Raw genomic sequence first — 14,945 nt, 5'->3', positions numbered from 1 at the left:
CAATTAAAATGAATACACTATTTAATTAATTAAATAAATAAATAGATAAATAAAATAAATAAAACAAAACACGGACTGTATTTTATTATATTGCTATTGTCACCTCTTGAGATGAGGTTTAACAGACAAATGTTAACATTTATGAAGACAAAAAAAGAAAAAAACACAAGTCTACAAATAATTATGAATATTTGATTATGAGTAAAAAGACAACCAGCACAGTGAAGGCTCAGCCCATACGGTATTGCACTGTACTGTACCAGTGATGGAAATAAGAGTCCTATTGTACAGCAGATTCACCTGCTGCAGGTTTTACAGGTAACAAGCTCGTGTGTCTTACCTAACTCATAGTAAAACTACGAATGGAGCAAACTGCTTTGCAGTAGAAGTCTTATTTCCATCCCTGCTGAACGCTCTGCAAGGGCTGCTATGTACCTGTTAACTGGGCTCTTCCTGCTCAGCTCTCTCTGTGAAGAGATGGACGATGAGGTGCTGAAACTTCGTCTGATTCCTATAAATAAACCACAGGTCAGGCTCTGAGGGTTCTCTGTGCACACACAGACCACCCACTCGCTTTCCACACAGCACAGGCATAGCAGATTCAACTGGCACACTTTACACTGTTCCAAATCAAGACTCAACCCCATACCTTCAATACTATAGTTACTAAAGCCCACTGCCTTCCATGAGCAGCACAGAGCTTTCTCTAACCACTGAGCTACTCAAACCCCCTGCCTTCCACACTACAGCCCAGTACTTTCTCTAACACCCGAGCTATTCACACCCCCTGTCTTCCACACTATAGTCTAGCACCCTAACCACTGAGCTACTCAAACCCACTAGTCCACAATGCAGTCTAACAGTTTCTAAGTTTTGTCAGTACCAGACTTTTACCGACTCAGAAACCGCAATATAGCGGATCAGGCCGTGTTGTGGCTCTTGTCATATTCAATTAACTCTGTGCTTTCACCTCACGGGGCATGCCTTGGATTACTAAACAAAGTGCATGTCAACCACAGTAGAATACAAATCATGCGCTGTACCCCTGCTTCAGGAAGAATTTGTACTGGTCAACTAGGAGCTAGACACAGACAGAGCATGTTTACATCTGACATGCCAGCATCCTGCTCTCAGCATGAATTGCATTAATGCAGCAGCAGAACTGCAGCTGTTGACTTCGCACAATTGTAAGTTATACAGCCCAGCCCTCCGAGGTCATTAAATCAAGTTGGGTGAACTGGAAGCGGAATATGGAATTAAAACACATGTAGGTGATTTTATCACAGGTGAAATCCTGTGGAGACTAATCTGTTTGAAGTAAATCCCTGGGCTGACATAAATCACATGATATAATCACCACTTCCAGTCACTGATAATGGGGAACTGTTGTTGCTGCTCCTGCAAGGCATTAGGGACTTCTATACACCTGACTGACAGCACCCAAGGCTTGAGGTAGCTGTCCTGTAGAGGCGTTAAGAATATGAGTACAGTATATACACTTTCCACCAGATGTATAAATGCAAAGTTACTGGACATGTCAATTGTCCACTCCACTCCCCCCCCCCCCATTTATGACAGTAAATGGATAATATTTGTGCTACCATACAGGATAGTTTCCTTCTTAAAATATTTTGCTTTATTTTAATAAGGGATGATATCTAAATCAAATATAATTGGTGAGAAAGAAAGGGAGTTAGGTCCAACAGATGTTTTGCATTCCTACAAAACATTTTTATGGGTACCACTGCACTTGAGACCACAATTAAAACCACAAATTTGTTAGACGATCTTTTAACCATCAATGTTGCCAGGAGCACTGTACTTTTCAACCAGGACAGTAAGGAGCACATCTTACCTGGGAAGGAGAGGTTACGTCTGGCAGAGGAGGTATCTGTGAGAGAATCCATAGAACCATGTACCCTGTAATCAAAGCAGTCAATGTCAGAGAGGTCGAGTAAGAGCACACACTGCTAAATCAGGGGAGTCTAGCCATTGCTCAGTGTTGGCTTGGTAGCTACAGTAGGTGGTGAGGGGTAAACAGTAATACATCTCCCTTTTATAAAAAAAAAAAACACAAGCATTTTAATAAACTTTGATATACGTTTTACTGTTTTTTTTTTGTTTTTTTTTTTTAATAAAACTGCCCTTATAAAAGTTTACCAAGGGTAAGCTATGCTAAATGTATAGTACAACTATGGGGAAAGCATGCTAAAACTGTAAAAATAGTGAGGTAAACACACAGGTGACAACCTGTAGAGAGATTATGCTCTGAACCAAACTTAAAAAGCAAGCACACAAACCCATCCTTGCAGCTTGTTCCAGACAAACCAGTGTAATATTGAAAGGAGCATTTAATTAGTTTCTTCTAGCAAGGGTCGTCATGGAAAAAAGTGCGTTAGGGAAAGGCTGCCCTTGTCCAAACTTTTTCAAAGACATGTCAGCTCAGCAGTCAGAACTACTACAGCAGCAGCAGATTAGTGTGTCTACAGAACACTCCATCATGGAGAAAGCTCCCACGCACCGCTCTCAGAGCTCAAAGATAATTTGAGACGCAATTTGTTAGCAGCCTGCCAAGGCTTATCAGCGACAGGCAGCCGTGAAGCACCCTGCCTCCTTGGGCGAGAGGGCTCCTCATACAAGCGGATTCATCTGCAGGGTTAAACCGTGTACCAATAGACGCCTAACTTTGTTAAAAGTTAGGGGGCAAACCAAAGGACTAACTGAAGTAAGCTCTAAGAAACCAAACACACCTTGCTGTACAGTCTTTGTGAAGTTACTCTTTTAGTAATTTTAAACCCACACATTTGGACAGGTTTCAGTAAAAAATATCCAATGTGTACTTAATGAGCATTTACTAATAGAAAATTAAATTTAAAAAAAAAAAAAAAAAAACACCAAGCTTATATTCAATACATTTTTTGTAGTAAATTTTCTATTTCAGTCACTCTGTCCTAAGCTGCTAGCCAATTTCAGATCAAGCACACGCAACTCCCAATCCACAACCCAAAGACCCAGCAAGGTCGACAAGTCCCGGCAAGTTGACCCCAGCACAGCAGGTGTAGAGACAAGGAAGGAAGCAGCGGCCCCACGAAACCAGACCCAACCACTCCGGCACAGACCCGGCGTAGACAGGAGGCAACGGGAAAGCAGGCAGCAAAGGCAGGCAGGAACCGCAGCAGACAGCGAGAAAGGCAAAAAAGCAGAGCAGGAACAGCTCGACTTTTCCTGCACAGCACAAAGTTTCCATTTGTTGCCCTTTGGGTTCATTATTTAAAAAAAATACATTAAACTACTGGCAAAATCTACGCTCCAGTTGTTAAAATCTACAAGGATCAGTGTTTTCATAACCCCCATTCTGAAGTGTTGTCAGGCCGTAAGAACTGTTTCTTGTTGGTTTAATCTAAAATACAGCAAGCAAAATTAACCTTTAAGGGCTATATATATGCTTAACAAAACCGTTTCATTTATACAGAAATAAAATTGGGACACATTTTGCATTCACTTTAAAATAGGGTAGAAAATCTTTAATCAAGTAATTACTATAGGTATTTTCAGTTGAAGAGATAAATCTATGCTTTCAAGATGCTATCACAAATATATCAACAAGATGCCTTTCACACCCTTTCTAAAAGTTTACCACTGTATTTCTGCAAGGTATTTTTGTACGGTATTTTTGCAGTTTTCCCATGGTTACACTATGCATTTGCAATAGTTCACAGTGTTTTTAAATATGCTTTACCATACACCTCTCTGTTCTTTATAATGCCTACCAATGCTTCACCATGCTTTCGCTATGCTTTATTACACTTTGCTATGGTTTTACAGTGGAAAACTTTTATAAGGGATAACAGATCCCCTAAAAGTGTGACATACAAATGTAGCCCGCCTCTAATTGATAAAAGCAAAAGATGCAACATTTAAAATGTACTGTAAGAATAATTTTCAAAAAGAATATTTAAACAAGAACTCATTTCTTACCTGGCTCCAAAGCAAAGAGCAGTCTTCATTTGGAGTCAGGTTAGAAATAAGTTCTTGTTTTAATATGAATACATTTTCCTATTATAGCAAACTGAGCAGCCTGCTTACATTATGCTGTTTCTTGCAGCATGTTTTTCTCAGGGCTTACTAGAATGACAGATACAACTCATGTCTTACCAGGCATCAAGCCAAGAAAATCTTCTCTAATATAAGTTACTGAAGCATTTCGGCTATAAAAATGCAAACCCTGAAAAGTAATGAGGTTTTCAGGCTTGTTAATACTGTTTTTAAATGAATTCCCGGAAGTCTATCTTTCTATCCGTCTTGAACTGTTGGATTTGTGATTTATAAATCAGATTTGATTACAATGAAATGATGACAGACTGCAACAAATTAATAATAATAAAAAAAATGTAATGTTATTTCATTCCAAAATTAAATGTAACTGTAAAAATTGACCTTCAAAATGTTTTATTGGAATGAAGCTGACAATCAAAATTAGCTAGATACTCATGCTGACTATGGGTTGCTGGATTAACCTGTTTATGACATTTCACTACTTTGTGTGGAGCGTGATATGAAAATTACATTTCACAAGGGATAGTTAATGTCAAACCCACTATGCCACTAGCTTTTCATTATTCAGAGATTTCTTAAAACAAAGTACTACATTTTAGGGTTTTGTGTACAGTTATTGAAAAGTGCATGTGACCCCTGATATTATTATTATGTATTATTATTTATTATTATTATTATTCATAACAATAACAATAAGCAACATTTAGCTTCACGTGGTAGTTATGCTTTGGCCTAGTGTTATGATATAACTAATATTAAAATTCATAATATGGCTAATGATTTGGTCTAATCTGAGGTCTAATTGCCCTTATAAAAGTTTACCATGGTATTTTGTCACTTTTTACACACTTTTCCCATATTATATATTTACCAGTTTACATTTGCCAAGTTTTGAACATGCTTTACCATACCTATCCGTCCTATACAATGCTTACCTATGCTTTCACTGCGCTTTATTACCCATTGCTATGCTTTTACTACGGGGAACTTTTTTTTGACCAGGGTAATGTTTAGCATAGTAGGTAAGAATACCTAGGCTATGAAATTAAGCTAAGAGAAGGACCACAGGACCCAACTGGGTTCTGTGGGATTGTGTTGTTATGCTAAAACTGTTTACAATAAATCTGGTATCGTGCTAGGATCAAGTAAGACGCACCATAAAATGAAAGTTTAAAACAAGAACTAAGGGTTACACAAGGATAAGAAAGGATTTCTTGCATGCCTTGTACAAATCTAGCTCAAACCTTGTATGTTATTTGTGTGATCCTTGAAGTCAATCCCCATTCTTGCACAGTTCTTGCCTAAAAAGGGTCTTGCTAGACCCTAGCATGGTCCTTATGGTTTTACTCCCTATTGCTACCCGTTACTGTGAGCCCTCTCTCTTGAACAGTCTGACATCTTCTAGACTGACCCTGTTTATTGTCCTCTGCCTGGGTTTTTGTATCCTTTGTGATTGTAGGGACTCACCTCTGCACTCGAGATGGGGGTGCGAAGACCCCATGTTTGGCGGGACAGCTGAAGTACTGCACCCCCCCTACGGAGCCATTGTTCTTTCCACTGGGTTTGTCCAGCTCAATCCCATACCATAACCCTGAAACACACAGGTCAGCGGCTGTTACACTGGCACAGGTCACTGTCGTGGCCCGGTGCTGCTTATTAATTCACTAGGTACTACAGTTCTAATCGTGCATTAACTGCAGTGAAGTATAATGTAAAATTCACAACTTAGACACCTGGGACCAGATAAGCAACACTTGCATTTGGCCCTTTTTTAGCCTGTAAAGGGGTCATGTATTTAACAGCTACCTGGTGCAAAACTGGTCTTTCCGTGGAAGCGGACCACCCCAGTCCTCTGCCCCACCACCAGGACCTTGTCCCCCACCTGGATGTCAGCTTCTTCGGAGTGCACACTGCCTATGGAGGGGGTGCGGGCCTGCATACCTACAGAAGCACTGAGAGGTTAGTTTCCTAAACGTTTAAACTTCAGAATTAAAACACATTTGAAACATTTTAACTTTAACATATCTGGATTACTTGCAACCAAGTCAGAAAAGCCATCATTACAATCCATCAGTCACTGTTTTACAAATTACCGCAACATGCATCTTTGCATAAGATTCCCATTTGTACAGAATTGGACTGTATATGGAAAGGTCTATGGTGAAATATTGAACAAGAAAAACTATTAACACTGCCTCATTTACTGTACATCAGCTTTGACGAATACGGTTCTGGTTTCAACTATGATTTAAGACAAAGCTGGTCGACATTTTTGACTAAAAGCTGTCCTTTTTTATAAATAAATAAATAAATAAATAAAAATGTCATCATTGCCTTTATTTTTTATTAGCCAGATGTCTGTACTGTATATCAGTTCAAATTGGACAGATTTCTTTTGAACCCTTGTAGCCAGGCCCCAAGCCACCAAACAGCTTTTTCAAGGAACTACCAAAATAAACATCTGAGCCAATTCTGTTATTCAGGTGTTTAAAATGTCAGTTAAGACTGGGGGAATCTACGGCTCCCGAGTGGCAGGGGATGGGGGATCTATGCAAATGATCTAAACAGAAGTACATAACGACATCTTTAAAATCATTGAAAGGGGAGAAAATCAGCAACAATAACAATGTGTGTATATCTCTCCTTAGATCATTTTAGATTTAAAAGTAAGTGAAATTACACATTTGGCCCTATGTTAAGGTTGACATCAATAAAAAGATGTCTTTTCCAATTGTGGCCATGAGCCGAAGAGAACATCTCACAACATCCCTGGGGGAGTTGGAATGGCACAGTGTGAGAAGTTCAGTGATTTATGCTCTTTGAAACATGTCACAAGGATCTGTACACAATTCCTGGAAGCTGAAAATGTTCCAGTTCTTCCATGGCCTGTATACTCAACAGACATGTCACCCATTGAGCATGTTTGGGATGCTCTGGATCAACGTGTATGACAGTGTTTTCCAGTTCCAGCAACTTCGCACAGCCATTGAAGAGGAGTGGGACAACATTGCACAGGCCACAATCAACAGCCTGATCAACTCTATGTGAAGGAGATGTGTCACGCTGCATGAGGCAAATGGTGGTCACGCCAGATACTGACTGGTTTTCTGATCCATGTCCCTACCTTTTTTTTTTTTTTTTTTTTTTTTTTTTGAAGGTATCTGTGGTCAACATATGCATATCTGTATTCCCAGTCATGTGAAATCCATAGATTAGGGCCTAATCAATTTATTTCAATTGACTGATTTCCTTATATGAACTGTAACTCAGTAAAATCTTTGAAATTGTTGCATGTTGTGTTTATTTTTGTTCAGTGTAGTTAAAATGTATAATAAATAGGGTGTACAAAATAAAATAAAAAATTCTCATCTTGTATCATTCATAGTATTTGGTTTCCAATTTTTATTTTGGTTTCAGTTTTTCATGAGATCATTGATGTTTTAAAAAAAGTTTGAGCTCAGCATGGTTCATTGCCATATTTTCTCTACAAAAGATCATTACAAGAAACCTCAAGTTAGTTCCCCACAGGGCATTTTCCACCATCAGTGTGGGACTAAAGGGACGAGTTTGAGAATAATTTTATTTGTGAGAGCTTTTATGTAATAAAAAAACACATCACTCATTGCATCACATTGGCAGCCTCAAATAACAACTAACACATAACAATGCAATTGTCAGCAGGGCAGGAAAGTTTGTGCTTTTTCTTCATTATTGGGAAGCATAGACAGGTGTTGAATACAAGACAAATAACCACTGGCTTATTACGTTTAGTCCCCCATCCACGAAGCCCATTATGATCTTTAAAAGAGAAAATAGTGCTATGAATCACGCAGAGCTTAAATAAAATCGCATATTATATATATATAATATGCGATTTAAAAAATGGAATAAAGTAAGAGTTGGAAATCAAATACCATGAATGGTGACAGAATGTTTAACTTTATAAACGTCTTGGAATTTCCCTGCATCCTGATTTTTGATCTTCCTTGAAATCATTCACAGGCTGATTAAGAAACAAAAGAAAAGGTGCCTTGCGATACCGGCAGTGGTCCTGGCAGTAGAGGGCGCTGTCCTGCCGACGGAGGACCTTTTGGTCCAGACAGGGTTCCTGGGCCGGGGGTGGGTCGGTCTCTGCCGGGGGCTCGACTGAGGTTTGTTGTCCAGGGAGGAGGTAGAGGAGGAGGAGCAGCAGCTGGAGCCAGGCAGAGAGACTGAACCTTTGGCAAATAAGAAGAATAGAGAAATAAGAGTTAGCAGAATAGTGAGTACTGGGCTGGGACGAACATCGAGTTCGAATTGTAAAGAAACTACTTTATTATGAATCGGTTGGAAAACAAAAGTATCATTAGTAACAATTAAAATAATAATAATAATAATAGAAACATTGTGCCCCATTAAATTGCCTATTTAAGGAGGACAGTTAAACACTTTTCTGTACAGTGTTATTTATATCTCAGACTTCATTAATGCATTGGTTTTCTTTGCATGATATCTGTTTGAATATTGCTCTCAGCACGAATAGCTAGTGGTATTTGTTCATTTTATTTTACAAAGAGGACCTGGTGGATGCACACAGAAACAAAGCAGCATTGGTCTGCAGCAAGTTATTATACCACAAACACAAATAGAGCACATTTTTACCACAAACAATAAAACAGACCACATTAAAAACACAACTCACAAACCCAATAATCGTCAGGCTAATCTAGGTACCGGCAATGGTTCCTTTTTAAATACTGAATAATCTATTTTATATTCTAACTCTGTCGCAAATTCCATCGCTTGCAAGCTTCTTCCAAGTTGCTGCACAATAGTGTTGAGACTGCAGGCATGTAGCATACTACTGCCATATAAGCAGTATATGGCAGTATTTTTATTTTTATTCCCCCCAGGAGTCCTTAGGGACCACAGACCCCACTGACATTTATATAAACGAATATGTCTGCAATGTGCAAGGTGCAAGAATTTCCATTGAAATGTTGCAAAAACATATACTTCGTATAATCTTAAAATAATGTCTTTACTGGAACTAAATTCGAATTTTGCATGAAAAAAGGTTAACATGCATAATAAATATACTTTTTTCTTTTTAAAATTACAGTTACGAAAGGAGACTTATTCACAGGGTAGTTACAGTAACATGGAGAAAGAGAACTATCCTTCTCCCAGCTTGCAAGTAGCAGGCGACCAGGGATGATGGAAGCAGGCAAGTTTTTTTAAATTACCAGCAATTACAACAGGTCCTTAGGGAGGAGTTATCTGAAGGACAGGGGACAGGCAGGGAATGCAAATGTCCATAAGAAACTAAACCTTATTCACCAACCCTCCAGAGGACTGTGTACTAGACTAGATTCCTTTTTGCATATTGTCTCAAAATGTGAATTCAATAAATAATTGGTGGCTAAAAGAGCACAACAAAATGTTCTTTTAAAACTATGGCTAATTTGTTATACCTATGAAATTATCTATTAAAGAAAGAGTTACTCTTCTGTACAGTTATTTATCTGACACTTAAATTTATGCATTGGTTTTCTTTGATGCCATCTATTTGAACATTTGTCTCACCACTTGTAGTTAGTGGTATTTATTCATTAAGACTGTCGTTTCTTTTGCAAGGTGCTGGCTAATATGTTATGTAAAATGTGATATGGTGGGCAGCAGATGAAAACGTGTGTTTTGGATTACAAAGTTTGTCTGTAACTATATCAAATCGCTACCAGTCATGTTTATACTTCCTAGTGGAGTCTAAACCAGCCAGAGAAGCAGATCCACACAGCCACAAACACTTGCCAATCCCAGTGCTCCGTACCTGGTTGTGTAGCATGGGGCTTATCTACTGCTGGGGGGTTTTCAGGTGGCTTTTTTGCAGTGTGTTTTTTGATGAAGGATGCACCTTAACAATGAAGAGAAATAAAATGAGAAAAAAGGGTGTGGGGGGGGGGGGGGGGGGGGGGGGGAGGGGGGGGGGGAAGGGAAAGGGTGAACGGGAGACTAAAAACATTCAAATTAAAAAGTTAAAATTAAAGAGAGAGGTCAGAGAAACAAGAAGCCCCAGCTGGTAGTCTGGACCACCACACCAGCATCTTTAAAACCATTTCAGTCCTGGTCTTTGTTCCCAACCTGTTCTAAATTATTTAATTAAACCAATTAAGCCAGTGGTGTAGTGGTAGAAAAGGAAGTGCTTACACAGTACTGATCTTTTCAGTGTTCCAGGCCAGGCAGTGGCATGGTAGGAGCTAAGGATGCACAGAAATGCCCTTTAGATTACGCGCTGATCAGTTTCTGGTGGTCTTTCAAAATTTTAGGTTAAAACTTAAATCTGAAGAGATTCTGCCCCTCACTAAATGAGTCACTTTATATAATACATTATAAATACTGTATAATATAATAAAGTGGAATATGCCTTGGCTTTAACCCATGGTATAGCCAGCATTTGTCTATCACAAGAAAGTAGGAGTGAGTAAATGCTTTATTCCTTAAATGAGAAGTCAGCAAACTCAGTTTACCCTTGACTACTTTACTAAATTGAGCCTCCATCAAGACCCTGAAGTAGTAGTTCATTATTTAATTAAACCTGGTGTGGGAAGGCCCTCCAGGACCACGACTGGACACTGAGCTAGACTGTCTGCAGTCATCCTGACACCAGGGACATTTTTGTAAGTGATTTTTCATGCACTGTACAAAACATGTGGATTCTAGGATGCACTGTGATACAGCTGGCATGTACTGCTATTAATAGTGCATATTAAAATCCCATTGCCTGTGCAGTCTTGAATAAGTGCCAGATATGAACCAGCAGTGCAATACCCAATTCAGTACCCAAGGCTAGGGTATGCCTAATTGGTCCTATTATAACTTCTATCAATTTGCCTCGACAAGGATACCGGAATGCTGCAACTTGCCAACCTTGAAATTAGACAAACATACAAATTATCACTGCCTGGTCACTTTATTAGGACAAGTATATTATGTCAGGCATATTGGGTCCGGTATCATTGGTTTCAAACGCATTCAAACAGTGTTACTATAACTCAGCAGATATTACCGCAATTAGTGTGAGTTTAATGTGAGATTCTTTTTTTTTTTTTTTCTTGTACGATACCCTCGATAGAACTTGACAGACAGAATCAGAGAATACAGCTGTGTACAGAGTATGAAGCTAATGATATGGCAGCTACCTTAGTTCACAGGTCAAAGATTGGTGTCAGATTTTGCCAAAGAGGAAGCCGTTAAACTAAAAATATGAAGACAGCATCTAAAACTGTTATTGAGAAACAAGGCTACCTTGTATAGTAAAATATAGAAAAACAGGGAAATAGTCAAGGGCCATTTTAAAGAAAATGTGGTACATGCACAATTTATTGTCAACCACAATTTAACCAAGTTTGTGAATCAAACTCTAAAATAACGAAGAGAAGTGTAACTTGCGACAGACTGAACAGCACAAAAATAAGCTCTCTTTACAGGGTGGCTTAGTTATTTATATAGAAAAGATTGAATAACTATTCAAATTAGGATTACTTTAAAATAACAGAGCAATGTTACTATTTTAATATTTAGCTGAATAAAATCCTCTATATTACCCTATATTGGAGCACTGTTTCATCCATCCATCCATTACCTGTAACTGCTCAATCCTACAGAGTGTTGCGGTGAGCCAGAGCCTAACCCGGCAGACATAGGGCAGCAAGACGGGACTACACCCTGGACGGGACGCCAGTAGCACCGTTTCAGTTAAATCAAATAAAAGGAATATCTGACAATAAGGTTGAACATTTGAAAACCACAAGTTGTCATGATACACGTGATACATACCAAAAAAAAGACTCTTACAGAGCTTGTCAGCTTTGTTGTTGGATTTCTGTTTTATCTTTTTAAAAATAATACTACACAGCTCCCAAATGTGTGCACAAGAAGATACTTTTGAGAATATGGTTTGCCTCAATTATGCCCATATTAACAACATAATAAGACTCAATTAGGTCAAACATTCACAAATACAAAGAGTTACTTTGGAAAGTTTCAGCTGTATAAATTGCATCTAATTTGTTTGGTATTCTTATGATACCTCAAACAACCAATACAAATGTGTGTCCATGTGATTTAGAAGAAATTACATCAGTGGCATCCACACTGGAGATATTAACACCACAATAATCCCAAAAGTAATGGCACAGTCTATTTTACTATTTCTCCTGCAATAAAACAGCAATAAACAAGCTGCCACTGAGAAATCAACTGCAATTGCATTGTATTACGCTGGCTACCTCAAAGCATCTGCTTACGGGCTCGCAGCAGCAATGAATTAATCTCGAGACAAATCCTACTGCTGGAAACGGATATTTTTCAGCTCCGACAAGAGACAGGAATAGCTTTCATTTTACAGTAAACACATTCAACACATCAAGCATTAAATTTGCTTTTTGTTTTTTAAGAGACAGCACAGTAGCATCTTTTTTTTTTTTTTTTAACCAGCTCTGCTAAAATATAAGCAAGAAAGGTCATGATTATTAGAAATTAGTCATTCTCTGCTCTAGCAGTACCAAAAGAATGACCAAATTCAAAAAGTAACACACGAACAGATGTTCATTTATAAAAATATTGAATTTGCAACATTGTTTATTAAAATATATCCTGAACAGAAAGAAAACAACTTTTGCACTATAAAAAAAAGATTTAAAAATTGCCTCTTTGACCATTTAAAAGATTTAACTTGATTATTCATTTTTTTCATTTTTTCTTACTTCTCTTGGCAAAGATAATTCCATTTGCCAAGAATTTAGACTTTTTTTGTTTGTTATGACATAAATACTCAAATGTGACTGCATTTGGTGCAAACTGTAATGAGGCTGGGTTGTAAATAACATGCTCCACTTTAACTGATATTTAGCTGCAATAAAACTATATTGTGTAGGAAAGCAACACAGTGTGTTATTGTAATTTTAGATTTGTTTCACGGTTCATTTTGCCTCTTTTATTCTAACTGATGCTCCCTCTGTAAAAGAAGTCTCTGGCCTTAGAAGTCTATTCCTCAGTGAATTCATCCAGCTAATTAGGAGGTAGGTCAGTAACACTGATGCCTGTGAAAACTCTGACTGCCAGTCTTTTTTTTTTTTCTTTTCCTGAACCATATGTGTAAGTTTACCAGGCTTTTCATTGTAATCTGCTGTTCTCTATTCACAATATCTATTCTATTAATTGTTAAACCCAGTGAGGCAACTTTTTCCGACTTTTTTTGTCACGTAAAATGAACTTTTCACCTACCGCAATAATGAGTGCAAAATATCAGTCAGTCAGTCATCAATGGCTTCATTAAAAATAAAGCGGCTGTCAATTGCCAAATCTTCAGGGCTTGGCAGTCAGGAAGATGGACTGGAAAGACTAAACTCCACATCCATGCATCCTTCTGTTTACATCGAGTCACTGTCCAATGATTGAATTAGTAAATCATAGGAAAAGTTGACAGTTAATACACAAAACACATAAACCACTGTCTCTAACTTAGCATGGTTACAACTTGGCTAAATCTGCAACACACCCCAGCCTTCTTGTAGCAACAATGAAGTCCCATGGCCTTGGGTCGTGCTGAACACCTGGGCTGCCAGAGTTTGATCCAGATGCAGAACAGTGAAAGTTTCTCTCAAGAGGAGAGGAGCTGTGGCATTCAGTACTTCCTTAAAGCCTGAAGGTTTGCTAAACATAGCACTGCAGTTTCACCTATTACAGATTACATAATCATAGATGTACTCTATACAGCAGAAACATAAAAAAATAAGTCACATGACCTCCATAAGGCATCTTTATTTGGTCAGATGTCAATGTCGAGTTCACCAACACATAGGACATGATAATATTTGTAAAGTTATGAAAAAAGAAAGTCACTAGCCTATGGGGCTTTAACGGTGAGGCAGCTTTGTAAAATGATGATTACAAAAAGGTTCATCTTTCTAGTATGATCCAACTTGACCTAGAGAAATAGGGGTGCTAAATGAATAAGAAACAGCTTAATACTACTGACATTGCAGAGGGAAAAGAGTTACCTGACTGCTGCTGCTGCTTGCTTGCAAGAACCATAGTTCTTTCAAAGTTACACCGCACCATATTATTAATCCTTGCATTCTCAAAAGGAGAGTGCCGGCTTTACTGAAAAGAAGAAATACACACACTATGTGCCATCTTTCCGCTTTTGCCTCCCATCATGGGGACTTAGTCACGCAGGAAAACATTCGTGCTAATGGGCCCACTAGCACAAAAGACAACATCAGTGATGTGCTGATTGATACTGAGCAGAAAAGAAGAAAAAGCAGTATAATAACACAATCTCCCCATTATCTCAAACTCAGCATAACACACTGTCATTTTAAAGTTACAGAAAGGAGCCCTAACTTGCACTCAAATTAAATTCATGACCAACGAGGCTTAGTCATTTCCACAATTCTACAGCTACCCAGTGGCAAACAATAATACCACTCATACCTTCAGTCTGACAAGTCTCAGTAGCAGGGACATAAATAATTTCGATATGGGGTATAAACTCTACTCCATGGGAATTCTGGTGTTTTCCTAATAAAGGGATTTATGAGTCAGTAAAGGTGGCAATACAAATCTAGAGAGAACCAGAGGTGTATAAAACAAGATTCAGGTTTCTTTTAGTTACATGGTAGTGTTTTCAGCATTTTGTATTGTTGTCACTGTATCATCAATCAAGGGAGTCATGAGGCCAGTTGCTTTGTGTATCTAACCATTTGAGAACAAATTACCCATCAATAGCTATACATATACGTTTGAAGACTGGGTGCACTTTTTAAATAAAGGAGGGGAACATTAGTGAGAGAAAAGACTGGACAGGTCCTATGACAGGAGAGTAGGTGAAGGAGAGTTTAAATGGT

General features: G+C 38.3%; 1 protein-coding gene across 3 annotated transcripts in view; it reads right to left on the bottom strand.

Moving 5' to 3' along the window:
• LOC121317337 (CAP-Gly domain-containing linker protein 4-like) overlaps positions 1-14,945 on the bottom strand; it is a 56,641-nt gene that overhangs the window by 2,888 nt on the left and 38,808 nt on the right. For 2 of the 3 annotated variants that reach the window (XM_041253168.1, XM_041253167.1), the window contains exons 10-15: positions 9,866-9,949; positions 8,097-8,273; positions 5,863-5,997; positions 5,524-5,647; positions 1,856-1,920; positions 436-511 (exon numbers count right to left, since the gene is read on the bottom strand). In XM_041253168.1, coding sequence (XP_041109102.1) covers positions 436-511; positions 1,856-1,920; positions 5,524-5,647; positions 5,863-5,997; positions 8,097-8,273; positions 9,866-9,949 — 661 coding nt within the window. The remainder of the gene's footprint in view (positions 1-435; positions 512-1,855; positions 1,921-5,523; positions 5,648-5,862; positions 5,998-8,096; positions 8,274-9,865; positions 9,950-14,945) is intronic. The other variant, XM_041253169.1, reaches the window with a different exon arrangement.

Source organism: Polyodon spathula, chromosome 6 (assembly GCF_017654505.1).
Source record: "Polyodon spathula isolate WHYD16114869_AA chromosome 6, ASM1765450v1, whole genome shotgun sequence".
In the NCBI taxonomy this organism is placed as follows: Eukaryota; Metazoa; Chordata; class Actinopteri; order Acipenseriformes; family Polyodontidae; genus Polyodon; species Polyodon spathula.
This window is presented reverse-complemented; position numbering and strand designations above follow the sequence as displayed.